This window comes from Chelon labrosus (genome assembly GCF_963514085.1).
Source record: "Chelon labrosus genome assembly, chromosome: 5".
In the NCBI taxonomy this organism is placed as follows: Eukaryota; Metazoa; Chordata; class Actinopteri; order Mugiliformes; family Mugilidae; genus Chelon; species Chelon labrosus.
This window is the reverse complement of record NC_140341.1, coordinates 29,666,513-29,690,123: the sequence shown is the minus strand read 5'-3', so window position 1 is coordinate 29,690,123 and position 23,611 is coordinate 29,666,513. Positions and strand designations below refer to the sequence as shown.

Here is a 23,611-nt window from a genome sequence, read left to right as displayed (position 1 = left end):
TATGAAAGTACAACCAGGAGAATTAGCTTAGCTTAGCACAAAACTAGAAACAATTGGAACAGCAAATAAGCCTCATGAAACCATAATGTAATGTTTTAATCTTAAAGTTGTTTGATATATTCAGTATTAATTAATGAGGTTTAAAAGGGTAGGTACGCAGATTTTGTTACTTTCCTTAGACCCATACCCCCTGTTTCCAGTCTTTATGGTAAGCTTCATCTGTTAGCTGTAACTGCAGCATTTATTTTGGTTGTTCATGTGATGCTGGAATATTTGGAAAATACCCCCAATTCGGAAAAACAACTGGGAATGTTGGGAAAAGCTTTAATACATGACTTGCTTGACTTGTTCACTTCATTTACACAGAAACACTTTAGATGTAAGCAACCCTGACCCAAACTCTGCAAATGGTACAGTTGTGTAGTTCGCAAGCTGCATGTTCAATTCTTACAAGCACCTAACACCACACTATTGAGCATATACATACGTTTTTATGATTATGTTGATTGCTTATATGTCATTGTACCCCTGATCTGATCCTTATCTTTCTGTTGTCACTCGCTTGGGTTTGGTTGTGTATCGACCTTCTTCTCTATAAATATTTTAGCATGCAGCATTGTGAATGTAGAGTGAGTGAGAAAATGCACGCATCAGTACTCTATTTGGCTTGGTGTACATGTACGTCTGCTCTGTGCTGTCTCATTGCATGAGGGAGCAGAATTGACATAAGCGCATATTTTGAGTCATGTGATGACAATAGGTACTTCTATCCTTTTGTGAGCTATTGGAGGATTACAGTGAGCTCTCAACCATTTGAAAATCTGTACACATTGAGATGGCACAAACAGATGACAACAGGCAGCTGTCATCAGTGGTCAGACGGCTGCTCTCTCATTTTGTGGTCATGTGACCTGCAGGTATGTCTGCCCCTGGAGGGATCACTTTTCAGCTTTGGAACAACAAGCGGTGTTTACGTCGGCTAAATTTGTACTTCCAGGATAAAAATACGAGGATGACTTGCCTCCTGTGGCCTTAAGTTGCCTGACATTCACAAGCCACAACTAAAGAAGGGATAGAAGTCGAGGATGTGAAATCTCACCTGAATGGTGTGTGTGAAGCCAGATCTGATTATTCATCTATTTTTCATACAGACCTTCTCACCTTTTTTTGTGCTGAGCTCTTAGACGCTGTTGCAATAGAACTAAAAGGTGTTAAGGAACAGCTCCCTTGGCTCACACATTTCAATAAAACTGAGTTTGAATAAGTGAGGCTAAGCTTTTGAGGTCTCCCAAAATCTCATGACATTAGGCAGAGTAAGGTGACCAACCATGAGAGAACTCCAGAAACAATGATTAAAATTACCTGCACCCATTTTTGGAACATAACAATGTTACTGTTTTTTGTGGAGATACACTAATCAGCCACAATATTTAAACCACTGACAGAAGTAAATAACATTGACCATCTTGTGACAATACAATGTTCTGCTGGGAAACTTTTGGACGTAGCATTCATGTGGATGTTACTTAGACATGTAGCACCCACCTAGACCAGACCAGGCACCCCCACCCCATAGCAATGACACTCCTTGATGGCAGCAGCCATCCCCAGCAGGATGCAGCCTGACACAGGCGCACACACAAAAACGGTTTAGGAACAACTCAAAAAACATGAAGAACAGCACAAGGTGTTGACCTGGCCTCCAAATTCTCAAACTGATCAAGTACCTGTGGGATGATCCACAGAGCCCCCTCTCCTCAACCCATAAGACCCAAAGGTCCCCACTAACAACATCCTGTTGCCAGACACCACAGGACACCCTCAGAAGGCCCATTTCCATTCTCAGATGAGTCACAACTGTTTTGGAGGCACAAGGGAGACCTACACAATATTAGGCAGATGGTCATAATGTTATGCCCAGTCAATGTATGCTGGTGCCTGAGGGCTGAAAACCTTGACATGTGCTACCAAAGAACAATAAATACACCTTTTTAAAGCACAATCTCTGCAATTTCTCCTCTATTTATATTTTCTCTACAATTTTTGTATTGTTTAGTTTTCCTGACTTATGTTTCGGCTTATTTCACCAACTACCACAACAAATTCCTAGTATGTCCGGCCATATGTGGCAATAAAGATAATTCTGATTCTAATATCAAAGGTCGCTGTCCAGCTGGGATGACCTGACCACCTTTCTAAAATGGCAGAGCTTGTTTCCAGGTACTGAAATGGCAAACAAGCAAACATCTGACAGCCGTTTCAGATCAATACGACATCACAGCTGTGTGGGCAGCAAACCAACGTGAGACCTCAGACAGCTGTGTTTGTCTGTCACATGTCATGTTCCAAAGGTTTTTGACTGACTGATGGAACAAGATCAACATTTGTGTCGTCCAGGATAATTTTGCTTACAGGTTGTTGACCACTGCCATATCTGTAAATCTCAAATGATGGAAAACATCTCTGTAATGTTATTGTGAGCTCATATGATGGCCAAAAGCAGAGTGAATAGTGCTTATGACTGGAATGTTGCTGGTGTGAATTGCAACACGCTGAGTGAGTGACTAATGCTTCACCCCCTTTATAGCTACACTAGTGTTGTAATATGAGGAATGAAGGTATACTGTAAATCGTCCCTACTGTGGTTTAATTTGAATCATTTTAACAGTTATTGGACAGATTGCAGTAAAATTTTGTACAGGCATCTGTCTGGGTCCGCAGAGGGTGAACCGTAATGCCTTGTTGGTCTATGAGGTTGACATTAGTGTTTTGGTGATATGAAAGTGAAATATTGACCTGATTGATGTTTAATTTGATACACACATTACTGACCTCCTCAGCGAATAAGAGTTTAGTGATGCCAAATACTTTAGCTTATGACCATCTATAAAAAAATATATTTTAATTTAATGTAGTGCTTCTTCGCAAATGTTGCTCACACACTGACTTGAGATGGTAAATACAGTAATCATTATCTGCTTGGGTGGAATGCACTGAAAATATTAGCATGCTGAAGAGATACTTTGGGTAAGAATGGCTTTACAGAGCCACTTGCATGGTGTTAGATTTGTACCTCTGCCTTTATTCACCCAGCATCTCACCATTCTGGGATGGCGTGCATCCTCTCACTAGGACACTAAACAAGTGAATGAGTTAACCTGAAGCGTGGTATTCAGCATTTAGCATTTAAGTTCAATTGAATTAAAGCTACACTGATAAAATGTTGCCTTTGCTTAATGTAGATACATCAGTATTAGCATTAGAAATTGCAGCCCAAAATCCCACATAGATACTGTTTCCAGATACACGTCACATAATGCAATTTGCCAACAAAATAGTTAAGGAACTGGGAGCTTAAAATTCCCAACACTGGGAAAAACATGAGAAGAATTATGAATATTAAGTAAAATTACTTTTTTATTAGGGCGTTTTATTATATTATATCCCTTATTATAATAAAGGAACTATAATGGTGTACCAGTTGGTATATATTTTATAAAGTATATTTTAGTTTAGTTTGGTTATCCTGCTAGAGATAAATATGTTTATTTATTTGTAGAAGTAATAGAAAAATCGCAACAAAAAGTGTGTGTCATCCTCCCTCCCACCTCCAGGGGGCAGTGAAGTCAAAACTAGACCAATCTCTAGTCTCTACACCCGGAAAAGCTTTCCATGACTGAACCGAACATGCGTGTAGGGTGAGTTTAGCTTGAGTCAGCTACGTTAGTGAAAAACACTGGATTGATTTTGTTTCTTGTACCGACATGTCTTCCAAAAGCCGCGACAACGACGATAATTGTGAAGGGCAGTCTGCACCAAAGGAGGAACTTAACAGGAAGGTAATGTTATCCGAAACGTTTATCTGTTGGCTAATATTGGCTAATGTAAGCTAACAACACAGGTAAACATGTTGCATATATGAATGGATGAATGGATATGAATGGATGACGTTAAACGTAGCTATTTTAAACCGCAGCATTTTTTTAAATTAATTAATCTGTGTGGTTTATTTACAGATTAAGGAGCAGAAGGTTGTTGTGGACGAGCTCTGTAATCTGAAGAAAAACAGGGTGAGAACGAGTTGCAGGAGAAGCAGCCATAACCTGAAAACCACAGTTATTTATTTTCTGTCAACTATAAATAGGAACCACGCAGTTTTACTTATTTCATATGTAAGACACATGTGTTTTCCATATGTTAGGTCACCATCAGTCATGCATTTGTATCTATGCTCATTTAGTTTGCTTGTTTTTTTTCCAGAAAGTCTACATCCAGCAAAGAAACAGTGACATCTTCTTCCTAGCAGACAGAAGTCAGACACTAGGTTCATGCAAAAGTAAGCTGAAAACTTTTTAATTAATAACAAGGACTGTATTAAAAATTTGATAATATGTAATTATATAGCAGTTAACAGATATTATACTTTCTGTCTGCAGAGGAACTGGATAATATGAAAAAGGAACTGCAGGATATGTAAGACGAACCTTCACCACGAGAATGTGTGGCATCTTTTGTCTGTTGAGTCTCTCATCTGCTCACTTTGAGAGGAACCAAACCGTTTATGAAAATTTGAAAAGAAGAGGGCCCAACTCAAGCCAGGATCTCACGGTTACAGGCACACTTCCTTGTTATCAGTGTTTATTCTCTGCTCATGTCCTTCATATGAGAGGACTCCTTACCCCTCAGCCAGTTCAAGACGACTCTGGAAACATACTGGTGTGGAATGGAGAAGTTTTTGGAGGGCTTCCCCTGACGCACGGGGAGAATGACACTGCTGTTGTATCTCAGCGGCTGTCGTCCTGCAGCAACCCCTCACAAATTCTTGATGTCCTGTCTGCTATTCAGGGGCCGTGGGGGTTTGTTTATTACCAGAAGGCGTGGGACTACCTCTGGTTTGGGAGAGACTTCTTTGGCAGACGGAGTTTGCTGTGGAAATTTGATGCAGAGACCGGTGCCTTGACCCTAACGTCTGTGGCAGCCCACATTTCTGGACCTGATAAGTCTATTTGGCAAGAAGTCCCAGCAGTTGGTGTGTACAAGATTGACCTGAAGGCAGTTACAGAATCTGGCTCTGTGTCATTTGAGATTTTTCCATGGGCTTGTGCAGGAAAGGACGTCAGTTCTTCTTGCAGTGAAACAATATTGGAGTCTGTCCCCAGAGGCACCACCGCTGTGGTGAACCAATCAGGTCTTGTACTCACTTCACATGTGTGCCCCCTGAATATGTCCATTCCAGTCTCATCGAATAAGACAGAAAGTCATTCAAACTCACATTTGTCTGTCAAGGATCTGGAGGAGCTGTTGGCAAACATAGAGAATCCTGATAAGGTGACCCACCTCATCAGTGTTCTCAGTGAGGCAGTGAGGCGACGAGTTCAGTCTCTACCTTTCATCGTACAAGACTATTCACCTCTTACCAATGACCATGCTAGTATTGCCATACTCTTTTCAGGAGGTATCGATTCAATGATCCTTGCTGCCTTAGCTGACCGTCACATACCTGCTCATCAACCAATAGACCTCCTCAATGTAGCATTTAAACTACAAGAGCCAAAAAAGCTGAATGTGTCTGCAAAGAAATCCAAAAAGCACAAAGATAAGCCCACAGAATCGAAGACTGATCTGACTGATTTTAGGACATTCAATCCCTTCGATGTTCCAGACAGAATCACTGGAAGAGCCGGTCTCAAGGAATTACAGGACTTGAATCCGGAAAGAAGGTGGAACTTTGTTGAAATTAATGTAACACAGGAGGAGCTGCAGAAAATGCGTCTGGAGCGCATTTGTCATCTAGTACATCCACTGGATACGGTGCTGGATGATAGCATTGGATGTGCTGTGTGGTTTGCAGCAAGAGGGACAGGGGTCATCGTGGAGGACAATGACCAGAGGCCCTTCACATCGTCGGCAAAGGTGAAGCACAAACATCACACGTACATTTTCCAGGAACTACAGTTTGTAGACTTCAATTTTAAAACAGTGTCAGAGATTTGCTCGTAACTGACCACAGGCCTGTTACACTGAAGTGAGGGGATACAGGCTGGGTTATAATAGTTAAGATAATAAGTTAGAATTAATAAATACTAAATAAATGAATGAATTTAAGAGCAGTTTCTAAATCTTCCACAACCACACTGATGTGCTGTTCTCTTTTCACTTCATGACTACAGGTCATTCTGACAGGAATTGGAGCAGATGAGCAGCTAGCAGGTTACTCCAGACACAGGGTCCGATTTAAGACGTCTGGACATGAAGGACTGATCCAGGAACTAGCCATGGAGCTGGGCAGGATCTCCTCCAGGAATCTAGGTAGAGATGACAGAGTGATCGGGGACCACGGGAAAGAAGCTAGGTAGGCCTGGAACCTGTTTCAAAGAGCAGTTTTTGTTTTCTGTGTAATATTTAAAAATTGAACTGTCTGCAAAGCTTAACAAATATTGTGCATTGCTGACACCAGTTTATGTTAGCATGCAGTTTTTTTCTTGAGTCTTTGTAGGGACATTTCTTACTGCCACCTGCTGTTAAAAATTAAAGTGGAACGATAATGCTGATCAAATTTAGAAACTGCCAGCAACGTGTATTAACTGCTTGCAGTGCTGGAAGCAAGGACACTGCAATGAATTTGAAAGAATCATTTGATTTCATTTTGCAGCATGTAGGCACAGAGTCTGTCCAGGTCTTGGACATAGAGGAAATGTGTTTTGTATATGGAGCACGGACTGTGCCTCCTTCCTGTGTTTACATGAGTTTTCTCTTGTTTTCAATCGGGCAACTGCTGTTTGCATGCTGATGCTAAGTGCCAAATATTTCAGCAGTTTTCAGTTCAAGGTTGTAAAGGGTTTTCACATTTGGACTTGTTACAGAAGCACAGGGTTGGCTCTGGTCTTTTCTGGCATCCTATTAAGAAACACAAACAGAAGAGGGAAACGGGGCAAAAGGGAGGGGAGAACAGCAGAAACAAACCAATGAAGGGCATCTAGGCAGAGCATTGTACCTGTAATGTATAAACAATAAGAGCAAGAGTACAAGTGCTGGCTAATACAGGATGCATGGGAGAGCAGTAGTGAGTAGAGCTAATGGACTGTTTCTTCTATAGTCCGACTGTGCTACATACTTTATATGCAGATATAGACATGTGAAATAACACAAAAACTAACTGTACAATGAATGAATGTTGCCGCTGTGCAACAACTGTAAAACTGTAACTCTAATTACAAAATGGATTAATATTGTCATTGATATATACAACTGTGGAATATGTGACAGAAGTATACAGACACATGACTACTGTAGTTGTGAGATTTGCTTTATCTTGCCATCAGTGTTAAGATTTAGGTTTAATGGATTGCAGGTGGTGGTGTCCAGTTTAATGGTACACAGTACAGAAATCCACTGTTCTCACTAGCAGATAACAGGGTTGAGCTGTAAGTCACTGTGATTGCATCCTCTTCAAGTAAGCTTACCAGTATTTATGTAAAGGCTCTTCACAACCTATTTCTGACTACCTTCACTCCCAGGGGAAGACAAATCAGCTAAATCACCAGTGTACACAGTGTCAACATTTAGATTGTCAAAGTATGACAGCATACTGTGTGGAATATCCTGTAACATTTCAAATCTGTGAACAGTTGTTGAAGGTACACTCAACTCTGTTGCTCAGGGTACAGTGCCTGAAAAATATCACTCCCATATGTGCAGGTTTCCCTACTTGGATGAGGACGTGGTGAGCTACTTGAATTCCTTGCCGGTGTGGGAGAAGGCCGATCTGTCCCTTCCACGAGGTGTCGGGGAGAAGATCCTCCTCAGACTGGCGGCGAGGCAGCTCGGCCTCGGCCAGTCAGCTGTCCTGCCCAAGAGGGCCATGCAGTTTGGCTCCCGCATCGCGAAGATGGAGGACAGCCGTGAAAAGGCCTCTGACAAATGCACAAGACTCCTCACTGGGTAGATTATCAAAATCATTTTAATTTGGAATGTTCTGTTCATTATAAAATTACATACAGTTGAAATTTAAAAGCATATTTACAGACACATTTTTAATGTTGCCCAATATTTGATATTTTGATTGTCTTCTGTGCATGGAGTTTTTTAAAATAAATAATACATTTGTGTGTATTCCTGTTCCCTCTACACCATGTAAGACGTGACATCTTGAAGCTTCTCTCTGAAGTAAAGGTCACATTCAATGTATGAAGGCAAATTTCCAACATCAAAACGCCCAGAAATCTGATGGACATAGACTGGTTTCCTGGAAAATAAAAATAAAAAATAAAATAAAATTATTGAGAAATAATGTATTACCCTGGCTACATTTGTGAAATATTGTCTATATTTCAGAAAATATGTTTGATTATGCAAAAAGTTTTCTTTCAATCAGGGTTAGTGGTCAAGTTATTTATTATAACAACTGTATTTGCTCTTTTTAAATCATAGTGACAAACTGATCAAAGTTATCAAAAGTATACATACCCTTCATTTTTTGGTCTGATAATATTGACACAAGTGGACACAAACCGGTTTAAACGGCTATTAAGAGTAACTGTCCAGACCTGTTGGCATGTAATTAGTGTCTGTGTACAAAATGTCAGTGAGTCCATGGATTCTTAACAGACCGCTGCACATTTCATTCAGTGCTGCACTGACTTTGCTGGATTCTGAGCCAGCAAAAGAACTAGAAACGGACTTGAAGAGGTGGCATTATATTAATATATATTAATATAAAAATAAAGCAGGAAAAGGATATAAAAAGATTGGAGTGATGAAACTAAGACTGAACTTCATAGTCACAACCATAAATGTTAGTTTGGAGAGGAGTCAACAATGCCTGAGATGAAAAGTACACCATCACTGCTGTGAAGCATAGAGGTGGATCTCTGACGTTTTAGGGATGTGTGAGCTACGGCGGCTCAGGGAGTCTTGTCAAACTTGATGGCCAGATGAAGGCAACAGGTTATCAGAAAATACTGGAGGACAGTTTGCACCCATCATCCCAGAAGCTGTGCATGGGGGCACTTGGATTTTTCAACATGACAGTGATCCAAAACACAAGACCAAGTCGACCTGTCTTTGGCTACAGCAGAAGAAATTGAAGGGTCTGGAGTGGCCATCTCAGTCTCCTAACCTCAATATCATAGAGCCACTCTGGGGAGATCTCAAATGTGCAGTTCATGCAAGACAAGACCTGGAAGCTTATGCCAAGAATGGGTAGCATTACCATATGAGAAAGTGCCTAACCATCACAAAAGACAACAAGCTGTCATTGAAGCTAAAGGGGGATGCTAAGGGTATGCAAACTCAGTATTTTCTCTGTTATGCTTAATTTAATGATTATTGATTTTTTTAGATGCCTCGTGGTTTAGTTTGAATCCAATTTAAAATAGATTTGTTTTTCGTGTTCACTCATGTTTTCATTAATGAATTGCACATGTTTGCAAATTCTGACAGGGTATTTAAATTTGTGAACACAGCTGTGCATCCTTGCAGATCTATGAAATATACTAGAACTGATACTGAAATTAATCCAATGGTGTTTTCTGATCCAGACTATGTGCATTATCTCAAAGCAGGATTTCTGAATTGAATAACTGAACTGAACTGAACTTTCCTGAGTCTCAAGGAGCCAGCAGAAATTACCTTGGAATGAGCCAAGACACAAAGTTTCCTGGGGCATCTTTCTCTTCAATAGGAGCGTTCTGTGGGTACAGGAAAGTTGTGAAAATAGTGAAATTAAAAAGACATTTTAGTCTTGATTCAGATTACACCTGGGACCTCTTATAACTTAATTTACCTTCTTTTGCTCAAGGAACATATCCAACAGGGGAAGGGCTTTCTTTGAAAATACATAGAAACACGGGCACTGAAAAACAAATGGAAATCAGCAGCTAGAAGTTTGAGCGGATGATGACATGTAGTGTAAACACACTCGCTGTACACGGTGGACATTAGATAAAGATAGCAGCAACCTTGAGATGGATGCACGTGGCAGTGTCTATGTCAATAGGGAAATCAGGTCATACATGTGCTGTGAATGTTAATAAGCCCAAACATTTTGCAATGGCAAAAGAAGAAATATACTTAAGACAAAAAAAATAGTGTCTGTCTACTGATTCTGATTGCACTACAGGGACAGGATCTGGCTGACAGTTGGTTTCAGCTCTTAACCACACAGGACAATACTGGAAGGCTTTAGACACTGTTGGTGATGAACTTACGGCCATCCTTGACGCTGTCTCAGAAGGAAGAGGTTTCTCCTTCATGCAGAGGACATGAAGATCATGGTCTACTTCCAGTATTCCATATTTATGTGTTTCTGTACGGACACAGATAGACAATATGATTATACTAATTGCGAGTATGAGGCAAAACCAAGATTAAAAAATGTAATAACATCCTTCTCTAGCAGCTTTACTAACTTACAGCTTAATTTGTTAAGTGAGGCTGCCTTGGGGAGAAAAAAAGTCACCTTCGTCTTTGCACTGGTATGAAAGCACCAGACAGTTGTCCTCACACTTTGCTTGCACGTCAGAAAACTTCTCTTGGACTTCACCAAGGCTAAAATCTTCTTTGAAGAGTGTGTCGCTGTTTAGTATGTAGAAAGAGTTTCATGTCAGAGAAAGGACCAAATTGAACACTTCACACATACCTGATGAGTTCAGAAATAGAAATTTACCCCCCAATAACCACTACATGGTCTTCAATCTTGAAGTGTTGCACTGCAAGCTGCAGGCAGGCCACTGCACCAAGACGATCCTGTTGAGGTGGAAACAGAAGAGGTTTAATGGATAATTTTAAAATGCTAATATATAATTTCTTCCTGTTCCAAATGAAACTTTAATCCGTTCTCAAGCTGGGGGCGAGAAAAATACTTTTAAAGACACTTGCTTGCACAGTGGGTCCTTGATTAATGAGTCAAGAGACGAGGGTATGGAAGTGTGTTTTTTTTAATCATGAGTTCATGCAAGTAAATGAAATGTATTTACATCATTGGTTCTTGTCTGATCACTGAGGATCTTTACATTTGTGAACTGTTCAGCCCATTCTTTGAATGCAGCGTGGTAGAGAGCATTGGTCTGTGGAGAGTAACAGTGGAAAGAGATTAGCAACAGACTCATTCATTCATATTATTTTATCAATATTAATGCATTAACATGGAAACTGTGATATATGCTTTACACATTGTTGGCTGGTTCACATGTTTGTCAGATAAATGAAGTGGAGTAATCATAACTGTACTTAAAGACACCACATGAGTAAATGTACATAACGTTACTTCTCGGCAGGGATTACAGTAGTACTTACTACAACATAAATGCAGTCCACACAGCCAGAGCTGGTCAGGGCGTGGACCCAGTGGGATATCAAGGCACAGCGTCCCACCGGCAGCAGCGGCTTGGCGATACCAGCCAGGTGAGCGAACTTTCCGCTGCTGTCGGCCACCACATCCCTCTGCAACCTGGTGCCGTAACCAGCGGCGAGAATTACAGCTTTCATTTAACCTCTGAACCGGGAGAAACGCTCAGCTGTGTTACCGGGAAGCTTATTTGCAATTTAACGACTGTAAATCGTGGGATGAAGAGTTCAAAGTTTAGAAACACTCAACGGAAAAGCTACTTACCCATCTCGCGATGTTAGCCATCATTCGTGATAAAGTATAGCAACAGTATACAGTCTATAAAAGCAACGCGAGACTATCTCAGTGTTTCCGGTTGCTATTTCCAAATTAAAAGTTGCAAGTCTGCCTGCGATTTCACAATTAAACAAGAACCGTAGAACTCAATAGTGTAAGTTTGGGAATGTTTATATATTAATACCTCTTATACACTCACTTAATTTAGCTTTCTGTCCTTCCTCCATCTTCCAAGCCCACTTGAAGACAACCTCAGGCTGAAAGATGAAGCCAGTGTGAGTTGAATAGATGAATAGGCCAATTGCTCCAAAAAGTAGTCAATCTTTAAAATGCCCAACTTTACAACAAAAACAAACTACTTTTATTGTACAGCATATGATCAAATGTTCCCATCAATTGAAAGAACAAGCAAACCATACAATACTAATTGTTAAGACTGTAGTTCATGTAGAAACGGTCACACCCCCATTTTTGTTTTCTAGGCTGACTTTGACAGTTGGTCTGCGGTCACTCCATTGGAAACTGATTACGCTCCTGCAATGGTCTGCCAGACCAATCAAATTGTTTGGGTGGGCTTAATTCAGTGATGAACAGAAGAGTGACCGCAACTTAGTCATACACATCAATTGGTTTGCAACAAACTGACTCCAATTGTTTGAAGGACTGCCCAGTTGTGTGCAGATGTATTTTCTTCTCTTTATCTGTTGAAACACACCACATAATTAAATACCAAAGGCATGTTAACAGACTGATACTGTGGTATACACTGGGGTTGACGTGATTTAATTGACTCAATTTTGGAGCTTGTCCCAAGTGACCATTTCAGTAACTGTACTTTTGGGCACTTCTGTAACAGCTTCATTCTTCAGACCTGAATGCTTCATATAGTTCCTGGTTGAAATATTTAAAAAACTGCAGATCTACTCCGATTTCCATACACAATCACCTCTATGGTTTAAAGCTAATGGTTTGAAAAAGCAAAAATATCCAAGGAATGTCATCTCTATGGGCAAAAATACCTTTTCCATGACAGAGGTCAGAGGAGAGTGGCCAGACTGGTTTGAATTTGTAACTCGGTAACTCAAATAACCAGTTGTTACAACTGAGGAATGCAGAAGAGCAAACCTTTGAACCTTAAAAAAGATGGTCTACAGCGACAGAAAACCACACCTAGTACTAATACTGTCAGCTAAGAAGAGGAAACAGGCTAAAATTCACAATGGCTTGCCAAACAACAGAAAATTGGAAAATGTTGCTATATCCCCACTGACCACAGTTCCCAGTGGCTGCTTCCAGCAGCATAACCAGGTTTTCTTGAACGTGACAATGAGTTCACTGTACGCAAATGGCCTGGACAGTCACCAGATATCAATATAATAGAGCACCTTTGGCATGTGGTGGAACATGGGACTTGCATCATGTCTGTGCAGATGACAAATCTGCAACAACTCTGTGATTCTAGGTTGTCAATATGTCCCAGTAGACATTATGGAAGGTTTCCAGCACCTTGTTGAATCTATGCCATGAAGTACTTAGGCAGTTCTGAAGATAACAGGGTCCAACCCGGCACTAGCAAGGTGTAACTAATAAACTGGCCAGTGATCGTACAGTCAGTGGTCCTTGATTGGTTGCTTGTTGATCTATAATCAATTTCATGCCATAGCACAATGATAAAACAGAGACAAAACCAGTATTACATCACTTATTTATTTACCAACTGATTAGGACAAAGGTGTATTGAATGCTATTATACACAAATGTTTCTATTTCCCCCTCAAAATCTTTTTTTTCTACAAATACAAAAAGAGCATCTTTTTTGAAATCCTGAAAATATGCGGGCACCTATGCGGGAAAATGTGCATTTATTTTGAGTGCTTCCTTAATTCACATCCTCAGTGCCACTTCCACCCTCATTTCCTCCCATGTCAGCTTCAGCATCTTTCACTGGCTCCTGTTGGTCTGAAGCTTCAGGCTGAGACTCCTCCATTGGTTCTTCAGCTGGTTCCTCAGCCGGTTCCTCAGCCGGTTCTTCATCCGGTTCCTCAGCCTGTTCCTCAACCGGATGTGGTGACGATGTCTCATCTGCTCTTGCCAACTCCACCTGAAGAAATTTAGTAGTTCAAGTTTTAATCAAATTTAAAAACAGCTCTGTATCTAAATAGAATCTTTGATAAAGAAACCTATTCTTTACTAAGTTATACAGCTGTTGTCTGCTGATTATGTTGCAGGTAAATAATTAAAATGCATTCAACTGTTATGCATTTTACATCTCTATATTTAAGAATATGCTGCACTAACAAGCACATGGTTTTAGAGGTTTTATTGCCATTAGCCATGCACATGTAAGACTTGCACGCAGAGAATGCAGCTGGGTTCTTTTACATGATTCCAAGTAGCTTCATTTTACCTGTGGAATGCTATCAGTTTCTTCCTGTATCACTGGATCAGACTCCTCTTGTTCCATTGGTTCTTCTTCATCTTTCATAGGTGCTGGGTCTTCCTGGACTGGCGTGTCTGGCGCTGCCGTGGGGGGAGCCTCTTCTGCAACTGAGACAACTGGAGCAGGTTCCAGCTGAAAGATGAAAAACAGATAGTATGAATAAAGATGAGCCACTTATAATTTATTCAGACTCAGGATATTCAAACCATTTATCAATGAAAGACACAAATCTTAGGTGGCAAAGATAAGTGTATGCAGCATCTTTAATGATTACCTCTTTCTCCACAACTGGCTCTTCAGGCTTCGGCTGTGGTTTTTTATTTGCTTCCAGGACTGTCATGATGGAGGCAGGTATGTGAGCTTGCTGTTACAAAAAGAAACAGACATTTAGTTCATAAAGAAGTTCAGAGACAAATATAATGTTTGAACAGTAATGAGGTTCTGTAAATCCCGAAACAACTCTAACCTGATGAGGTGTGAAGGAGAGGACATGCTGTAGAAGAGGCTCTCTCATCTCGGGGCAGCGTTCAAACACACTTGTGAGTTGTGCAGGCGGCAGCTGTAGGAGAACGCTGTAAGACTGAGGCTTCGTCCTCTGGCAGCACTTCACAAATCCTTCCCACACTTTAGGATACTTCCACACCTGCATGAAAATAACAACACTCAAAAGTGATCATCATGTTTATTTGTGGATAAATACAACTGAATTGTGTATTCTCTGTTTCTTCAGGCTAGTAAAAGGTTGGAAAATAATCATTACTTTGCCAATTTCAAAGAAACATGAGAAAGTACACCAATGACTGCCTGGATATTTGTCTGGAATTTGGTGCTGACCTGTTTGACGATGAGGCGGGACAGGATGTTCATGACAAACCCTCCCAGTCGGGGATACATGGTGAGGGACTGGATGACCGTACGCATAAGCAGCATGGGGAGAGGACTCTGCTCCATCAGCTGCTGCATCACTACCGCCAAAATCTCTGATGTGTACACATTCTTCTCCCCAAAGCACAGATTGGTAGCTGTTGTACAGATACATGCAAATCTTAATTGCAAGCAGTATTACCAACAGAGACTGATAACTCCTGATCAAAGCTGAAAAAGGTAAACTCTATTTTAGAGTACTGGCTTGAAGGTTTATTGACTGAACGCTGACCTTTGATGATGGATTTCATATCGCATTTGTTTGAGTCTATGTTGTGTAAGGCAATGAGCAGATCTCCTGGGGTGAGAGGCGACACAGAAGAACTTCCCTCACCTGCAAAACCACGCACACACAAGTCAGAATACATCGTGCTTCATACATTCCACTTCAGCTGATAATAAATCTTGTTAACTAAAATAAAAACATATGACAGACAATGCAAAAAGTAAAGAAATACGAAAAGGAGAAAAAGCGAAAATCTGTCTTATTACTTATGTTAAAAACTAAAAGCTTCTATTCATCATGAAAAGAGAGAAAACTCCTTTAGCTAATATATATGCTAAAAGGCATAACTCAACGGTATCTGGAGGGTTCCTAATGTAAATAAATGAAAGAAAGGTAGCATGACGTCCACCAGTGGAAAACATGAATCACTCTTACTGTGCTGAGTTCCCAAGAGTCTGTTGAACACCTCCTTCACTACAATTGGGTTGAGCTTGATGAGCTTGGGGAGAGCCTGGATGACTTCATTCTGCAATGAAAAAACAACCAAAATAAACTGTGTGTTATGATACTCAAAACCAGGTAAGACATGAGCTTGCTGCTTGAATATATTGCAGTGTTTTTGTATTTCATATGAAGTACACTTATTCTAGAATAAATCTTTTGTACAATGTGCAAATGAATCTACAAGATTATTGACAGAATGTTACCTTTTCTAGACCATTTATGACTGGGATCAGGAAACGGACATCTGGCACTCGTTTGTGGTAAAGATCTCGCACTCTCTCCACTAGTTCTGGAGATGGAGGCACTGAAGAGAAGAAAAGGAAGATTTATCCAACACATCAACTTTTCATTTGACTTTCTTTGATCATGCAGCAGACCGAGGTGCTTCTCAAGTGAATTAATTCAGGTCCTTTATCTTTCCGTTTGACCTAAATCAGATAAAACATTTGTAGTTTTACCTTTATCTGTCAAAATGTGAAGGCAGCGTGTAACCAGAGTTTCAGCTCCTTTAGGACAGTTTTCAACCAAGAGCAACAGCTCAGGAGAGTTCATCCCCATTCCACGGATCTACAAAAACAGCGAAAGAAAAACCCAGCACGATTATTTAAAAAAAAATAAATAAATAAAAAAACAACACATCGTAAGAAAGAGGAGCATTATCCAAAAAACAAAACAAAAAACAAAGCTGAAACATGGCATTCACCATTCATCCAAGAAGTTTCTTCAGTTCTAAACGACAGATGGGGATTTTGGAATTTTATTTGAGAACTGTTACAGTCTGCAGGTAACATTATCATGAGAGAACGTCTCCCTTCTGTCTGTTCTAAATACCTTATTACCGAACTGTGTATAGAGTTTGCACTTGTTTGTTTACAGTTCTCAAAAACTTACGTTTGTGGGTTACATTAATAACAGTTGCAGTACCACATACTATTTTTGGAAATGCTGATGTTGATGGAAACCTGTTTGCTAAATCAGCACGATGCACCCAGATGATAGGTTGATGAGAAATACGGAGAAAGAAACACACAGATTTCTTTTATTTACTTGTAAGATGTAAATGCTATTGTTATACTTGGTCCAGTATAATGTAGTTTGTTCCTATTTATTAAATCATTCAAAGCTAAGCCAAAAAGATTAGTTCATTCAAATAACAAAAAAATATCTTATATATATAATATTGTTCTTTTTTTTTTTTTAATAAAGCGTTCTGCAGTTTGTTGATCTCATTGCCCTTGTTTCAGCATCGTTACATTGTGGATACATTGTGCACTCTTGGTTTTTTCACTTTCTTCATCTTTCAAGACTACTATGTTAAAACCTAACACTGTAGGGTTTATTCACTGGGAATAGCATACTTCACTGAGCTGTTCATGTTCACAAACAAACACAAATGGACTAAACACTGAAAGATTAGTTGTACATTGATGTTAAGAGGCTAACCAAACATACAACAAATGAGAGAGAGAGCGTAGCTTACAGGCTGCTCTATTGCTCGAAGCACACTGCGTTTGATGTCGGCGATGGCCTCGGTGTAGACGGAAGCGAGCTCGTGGACCAGCCGATGGTTCAGAGGAAGCAGGGACAGGTAGAGAAACAGACACTGTCTCACCGTCTCTTCAGTCCAGGGGGCAGCCACCTCTGTCTCAACATATACACAAAGCAGTAGGGTTACAGGTGTAGACTTCAAGAAGGAAATCAGGTCGTTTCAGTGAAAATATCTGAGCGTAAGTGGATAATTGAGCGTATATTAAAGGCATGATGCAAACCTGTGTCTTTGTCGGCCCCAAAGAGCAAAGATGGAGGGTTAGGGTGGACCAGAAGCTGCATGTAGTTTAGGGCAAACTTCTCTATGTAGTCCCTGAGCTGGTCTTTCTCATACATGCGCTTCAAAAAAGCCAAGGCGGTGGTGCGCACCTGAAAATAGAAGAAGTCTTTCAAACATACTGTGTGACAACCTCTGGAATCAGTTCAGCTGTCTGTGAGGATGCAACCACCACCTTCTCTTTTTCATGTGAGCTGAGATCCAGAAGTACGTGCAGATACTGAAACTGCCTCGAGGGCCGTTTAACGATGAGCTCCTTTAGAGTCGTCATACCCAGATACACTCGAGACTGAAACAAAGATTACTAGTTAACAGACAGTTGAGATGCCATGTGCGGTATTAGACCTACGAAAGATGTCGTCTCTTACCTCATCCTCACAGTAACGTCGTATTACTTCCAACGCAGATTCTGTTATGATGGGAGCCTCCAGTACCAGTTTGGTAAAAAGGCTGGAAGACAAAAAAAAAAGCTGGTAACGGGCTCACCTTTTTTGCTTATCTTTGACTTTGCTTCATTAAATTCACCCATCTCATACCCATCCCTCTGCTCAGGTTTCTCCTGCAGGCCTGACAGCAGAGTGAAGAGACAGTGGTCGTAGCTGTCCAGCAGTCCAGATGGCATCTGGCTGAGGTAGGTGTTGTACTCTTGATAGAGCAAAGAAAACGCAAGGTCGCTCCTTGACCGGATGTCATCCAGAATAAATTCCAGCACGTCCTCTTTCATCATCCCTTCAAATTGTGTCACAAGCCTGGAGAGGAGCTTCACTCTGACCTGCCACACAGATTTAATGAAGTTATCCTCTAAAGGGCTTTGTGCTTAGCAAACCCCAAGTGCTTCACAATCACTTTAAGACAATGAGAAGTGTACCATGACTTGGATTACTTACATGGGACATTCCACTTTGAGCAATCGCTTTTTCTGAATGCAAAATGCGTTTCACTGCTTTGGAAGTTAAATTCTCAATCTGGCTGTCGGATAGAGGTTGGACAACATCTGACAAACGAAACACTTTTTTTCTTCCGCTTGCCCCTGTCATCCTGCAAAAGCACAAAAACATACAGGGTAGTAAGGATGGCTCGTGAAAATATTCAGCCATCTCTGTAATAGTGCCTGAACTCACTTGGTTTGTGCTGAAGGAAGGATGGGCTCTGGAAGCCTCTTGACTGTGGTGGGAGCTTCTGTGGTTGAAGCCTTTTCTGCGGAACCAACTACAGAGATTGCTTGACCCATCATCACGGCAGGAACTTTTCGCTTGATGAGAAGGTCTTTAGCAATGGAGTCGTCCTCGTTGTCTCCGTCTTTGTTTACGTCGTCCTCTTTGGGTTTGCACTGCTCAAGTCCTAAGATACACAGGCCGGAACAAAAAAGAAAAATAATAATGATATTTCTGGCAAACATTCTTTTTCCAACTTTTTTTACAGGGCCTACATAAGTACATTATATGGTAAAGCCACATTTATACACAAAACTAACAGTAACTTTTCACCTGAATAAGAATAAAACAATATCTATAAACTTCAAAAAGCATCATACATGTAAGCTCAAATTTTCTGTGGTGTCTGTTTGTGTCAGCCTAACCTGGACCAATCCCAGCTGCAGTCATTTGCGAGGACATCAGCCTGGCCAGATGTTTAATCTGGGCATCAGTGCCTGCCGACTCAACAGGCGTGTATGTGGCCTGGAAGGATGCTGGCATGACATCAGGCAGATACACCATACTGATGAGCACCTGAAAAATGAGAAGTGAGCTGTGAGGCAGTGCGGGTTTTAAAGGAATCAAACGAAATAAAAAAAAATAAAAAAAGACCAGAGGTGCTTACCAGGTTGGCGACATTCTCAGGAGTGAGCAGTGGCCGCAGAAAGTCAGCTGTGACGTCAATGGCAGACTGTGTAACTGGAGCAGCAGCTGGCTTAGGGACAGAGAGAGGAGCCGGCTCCTCCTTGTCTTCATCATCTTCAATCAGGGCTGGCTCTGAATGTAAGAGATCAAACCTCAAAAATACTGTGTGTGTTGACTCTGTTGATTATATAGCTTTGTCTCGAGTCACAGGGAACCTAATAGATATGCCAAAATGATTCACGAGGTAAATTGTAATCTAAAGAGGAGTAAATATCAGAATGTGTTAGATGCCAATGTGAAAAAACAGCAACTACACAGAAATACTTGGCTGTATGGATTAAAAACAATTTGATATTTTCCATTCATTTCTATTTTTTAAACACTAGTGCAGAAACAGTCAAATTATTAGCTTTATTTATTGCGTCTCTGTGATGACTACTCACCTATCTTGACCTTTTTTCCCTCTGTGTACTGTTCATGGCGAGGCCTTTTGCGCTGCTCACGTGGTGCTGGTGTAGAGCGGGTTATTTCGCTCTGGGGCATTCCCAGGTCCAGCAGCAGAGTGCTGATCTGAGCCTGAAACTCCAGACTGGAGGAATGCTTTAGGACCGCTACCAAGTGCAGCTTTAGATTCTTTCTCACACTGCTGACTTGAGACTTGGCCAGAGTAGGGGGAAGGTTTGCTAAAAATCAAGCGTACAAAATCAGGTGATAATTTAATTGAACACTATGTACAGTCGGATTGGAGTGTTAAATACAAAGACTTTCACTATAAGAGATCCAGAAAGAAAGATGCATTTTGATAGTATCTGATAGTATTCTGTTAGTTTAAAGATTTCTAAAAAAATAAAAAGGCTTATGAATGGCTTAGGAGCACCCACCATGCAATGTCTCATATGCTTGCACCACCTCTGACATGAACATTGGTCTCTGACGGGCAATAGTGGCCAGGGAGCCCAGAGCTGTGGTGAGATTAATGCTGGAAATAGCCGGATGGACCATGAACTTGAGCAGCTTCTCCAATGCATTTTTTCCCTCCTCACACAAAACACCTGTTGATTAGACACCACAGAAAACATCCATTATAAAAGGTGAGCTTTAATGTACTATACTTAATAAAACAATAAATAAAAAAAAAAAATGATGTCCTCTCAACAATATACAGTTCGTACCATAACGAATGTACGAATGATCTTTGGGAACCTTGTCCAGGCTGATGTCACCTTCCTGCCGTTTGGGGACGTCAGACTCGGACGTCCGTGGTGAAAGAGTGATGATTAATGACTCTGTGAACTTGATTGCATGAGTGCGAACACCATCATTCTCAGAGTCCAGCAAAGCCAAAACCTCCCCTTTCATTTGTGTGACCAAATCCCAGCAAGCTTCCTGCATCTCTGATACTGCTTTGGAGCGAACCAACCACTGACATGAAAGAGACAGAAGAGTAAAGGACATGAAGAAGCAGCGACTTGATCCTACAGTAGATTACCATGAAAAACAGACCGTAGCAGTTCTACATAATTTCGTCTTTTTGAAAAAGTGCAACGTTTGTAAACAAGAATATTTTGTAAATGAGGCTGGTAAATTTGGTATACCTGCAGAGTAACTTTGTACAGCTGTGTTAGTGTCAGGATGGCTTTCTTCACCACATTCACACTTTCATCCTTAAGCAACATGTTCAGGTTGGCAATCAGTCTGAGGAGGAGCTCATTGTCCCGTTTACTGATCAAGACATAAGGCGGTAAAAGATTGAGAAACATGCAAATAATAACCCAACCCCCAAACATGAACTTTACAACCTTGAGGCTAGACTACTTGGATGTCTAATAACTCACCATGCTTCCTCTATGAAGCCAATGACAAACTTTCTCACTTCAATAGATTTATCAGTCTGAAAAGCGATCATCTCCTGCAGGATTTAAAGACCAGTGACATGAGAATTATGTATTCAGCATGAATTTTGCAGTTTGATAGAGGCTGACAAACCAACTATCTATGAAAATTGCATATATCCTGACTTACATCCAAGAAATTGTCAAGAAGAGATGGATCCTTGTTGATGATAAGCTCCTGGACCTGAACATTAAATAAATTCATTAATTCAGCATGGTCCTGTTCCAGCTCAGTCATTTACATGGTCATAGGTAAGTAGATAATACTGTATACCAGAATACATAACATAACACTGTATAGCAAATCTCATACAGACATGAAATTAGGCCTTCATACCAACTCTAAAAAACCAAACCAAACTGTATTGTTACTTTGTCTCAGAAACATGCCACAACAATTATTGAAAAAGCTCAGACTACAAACCTGCTTGAGCACGGTTAGCTTTTCATCTGCAGACTTAAGAGCTGCCTGATTCAGGAGATCCACCACCTGAAGGAATAAAGTAAACCTTGTGAATTTCACATTCATATATCCACAAATGTGACAGGTTACACACCGTTTCCACACTGTAGTGTACAACTACAAGGGGAGAACGATTCCAATACTCAGTGCTATCATGTGACACTATTTGGGGTGTGAATTATAAGAAAATCTTGTTGGGTTTTCTTTATTTTTATTACTGTCTACATTGTAGATTAATACTGAAGACATCAGTGGAAGGAGCACATGTGGAATTATTTCAGGTACACAAATAAAGTGAACAAAAAGTGTTAAAGGCTTTTGTCACGCAGTCCCCTCTGAACAGTTGAACATGAAGCTGACTGAGAGAATGTCCATAGTGTGCAAAGCTGTCATCAAAGCAAAATATAGAACATAATCTGCTTTAGCACTTCTTTGTTTACCACATAATTCAATATGTAGTCCTTCGTATTTTTAATGTCTTTAGTATTAATCTACAACGTAAAAAAAAAGAAAGAAAGAAAGACCATCAAATGAGAAAGCGTGTCCAAAATTTTGACTGGTACTATAAATATGCTGCACTTTGTATAAACCAGGAAATATGAATGTACAATCTTTTGAAATACATTTTAAATTCCTTTTTTTCATTTGACCATGACTTGTGGCATTGCAAATCTGTCAGCTGCATGACCTTCTTCTGGTAAAAAAAAAGATCACTAATTCGCCATCTCTGGATTAGCCAGATGCAAACGGTCTGTGTACTGGTATCAGTGTCTTCGGTAAATTAGCCCCTAAACAACCCAAGCCAGTTTGAGAAGATCTGGGTTTTAGGGTAATGCCAAAACCCAGATCTTCTCAGAACCGTGATGTAAAAGGCATACCTTCTCACTGGTGGTCATATCGTTGACACTCGTGTGAGTGTCCCCTTCTTCTGAAGACAGCTCCATGATGCGGCTCTGTGCACCTCACTGCGTAGATAACATGGTCCTCAAAAATCCTGCAAACGCCGGGATCCCTGTTGACGTATAATCAAACTATAACGTCATGTATTTCATATTCCGCCATGATTTTTCACGACAATCAGAGTTGTTAGCAAATGAGTGTGGCTTTCAGCTAGCTTGTTGAATGTTACCCAAGATGCAAACAGACTGCAACACTCATCTACCGTATTTAGTAGTACAACACGTTAGATATACATCAACATCATATCAACACCACTCTGGTCTCAGCTACTCAGCGCGCTAGCCCCATGCTAACCGTGATGCTAATCCTTCCAGTCGTTTTAACTTCATCATAAAGTCTTTATGATGACACTTATGTCGCGGCTACTTACCGCTTAACCGAGTCTTTACTTTTCGTTCTAACAATTATTGAATGTCCTTTGTATAGGAGACGTGCAAATGTAGCAGCTATAACTTAATCAACTAGCACAACAACTCTGCTAGCCCATAAAGGAAGCGGCCATGTTTAATTAAAAGAGCCAAAGCGTTGGCGCTCTTCTTCTACGATTGTTAAAATTCAGCACAGCTACAGAAGCCACCTGCTGGAGGCATCGCTTCAGTACAGCATTTTGTTCAAATATTGTCCTATCCGTTTTTCAATGATCAAATATTATCATACATGTTGCTATTTAAACGCTTGCAAAATATTTATTTAGTTAGACGCGTTCAACATCCAGATAAACACAGGCAGATAGTGAAATCACTTGGGTGACTTCAAGGAATATATGTTTACAAACACATATGTACAATTATTTTGATAATATGTGCTAACTGTGTCTTTTTGTTATCTTTTTGTAAAGATTCAGAAAACTTGATTTGCCCCCTCCCCCAAGGAGCAATTTTATGCATATGTGAGCAGCATGACGTGGAAAACA

The 23,611-nt window shown here is 40.5% G+C and overlaps 3 protein-coding genes across 4 annotated transcripts; 1 reads left to right on the top strand and 2 right to left on the bottom strand.

The window, feature by feature from the left end:
* The first annotated feature begins 4,263 nt into the window (after window positions 1–4,263).
* Window positions 4,264–8,013, top strand: asnsd1 (asparagine synthetase domain containing 1). The gene is made up of 4 exons (XM_084544504.1): window positions 4,264–4,336; window positions 4,437–5,913; window positions 6,171–6,352; window positions 7,699–8,013. The coding sequence occupies exons 2-4, from the start codon at window positions 4,498–4,500 to the stop codon at window positions 7,943–7,945; spliced, it is 1,845 nt and encodes a 614-aa protein (XP_084400630.1). The 5' UTR covers window positions 4,264–4,336; window positions 4,437–4,497; the 3' UTR covers window positions 7,946–8,013.
* A 60-nt stretch (window positions 8,014–8,073) lies between these two features.
* Window positions 8,074–11,631, bottom strand: LOC311488003 (glucose-1-phosphate adenylyltransferase). Of its 2 annotated transcripts, XM_084544506.1 has the most exons (9): window positions 11,612–11,631; window positions 11,296–11,494; window positions 10,977–11,066; window positions 10,667–10,746; window positions 10,460–10,575; window positions 10,209–10,306; window positions 9,785–9,853; window positions 9,631–9,689; window positions 8,074–8,245 (listed from the first exon to the last, which is right to left on the bottom strand). In XM_084544506.1, the coding sequence occupies exons 2-9, from the start codon at window positions 11,485–11,487 to the stop codon at window positions 8,125–8,127; spliced, it is 825 nt and encodes a 274-aa protein (XP_084400632.1). In that variant the 5' UTR covers window positions 11,488–11,494; window positions 11,612–11,631; the 3' UTR covers window positions 8,074–8,124. The 2 variants fall into 2 exon arrangements, with proteins under 2 accessions (XP_084400632.1, XP_084400631.1); XM_084544505.1 differs by lacking the exon at window positions 11,612–11,631 and having other exon boundaries at window positions 11,296–11,595.
* A 1,581-nt stretch (window positions 11,632–13,212) lies between these two features.
* sympk (symplekin) lies at window positions 13,213–23,227 on the bottom strand. Its single transcript, XM_084544064.1, has 27 exons — window positions 23,069–23,227; window positions 22,617–22,750; window positions 21,700–21,765; window positions 21,406–21,459; window positions 21,219–21,292; window positions 20,979–21,105; window positions 20,556–20,805; window positions 20,265–20,435; window positions 19,827–20,066; window positions 19,364–19,515; window positions 19,122–19,272; window positions 18,664–18,883; window positions 18,430–18,580; window positions 18,079–18,314; window positions 17,911–17,992; window positions 17,718–17,831; window positions 17,487–17,634; window positions 17,198–17,358; window positions 16,176–16,284; window positions 15,921–16,021; window positions 15,649–15,739; window positions 15,220–15,321; window positions 14,898–15,085; window positions 14,530–14,706; window positions 14,338–14,427; window positions 14,031–14,195; window positions 13,213–13,724 (listed from the first exon to the last, which is right to left on the bottom strand). The coding sequence occupies exons 2-27, from the start codon at window positions 22,680–22,682 to the stop codon at window positions 13,503–13,505; spliced, it is 3,708 nt and encodes a 1,235-aa protein (XP_084400190.1). The 5' UTR covers window positions 22,683–22,750; window positions 23,069–23,227; the 3' UTR covers window positions 13,213–13,502.
* Between the last annotated feature and the right edge of the window lie 384 nt (window positions 23,228–23,611).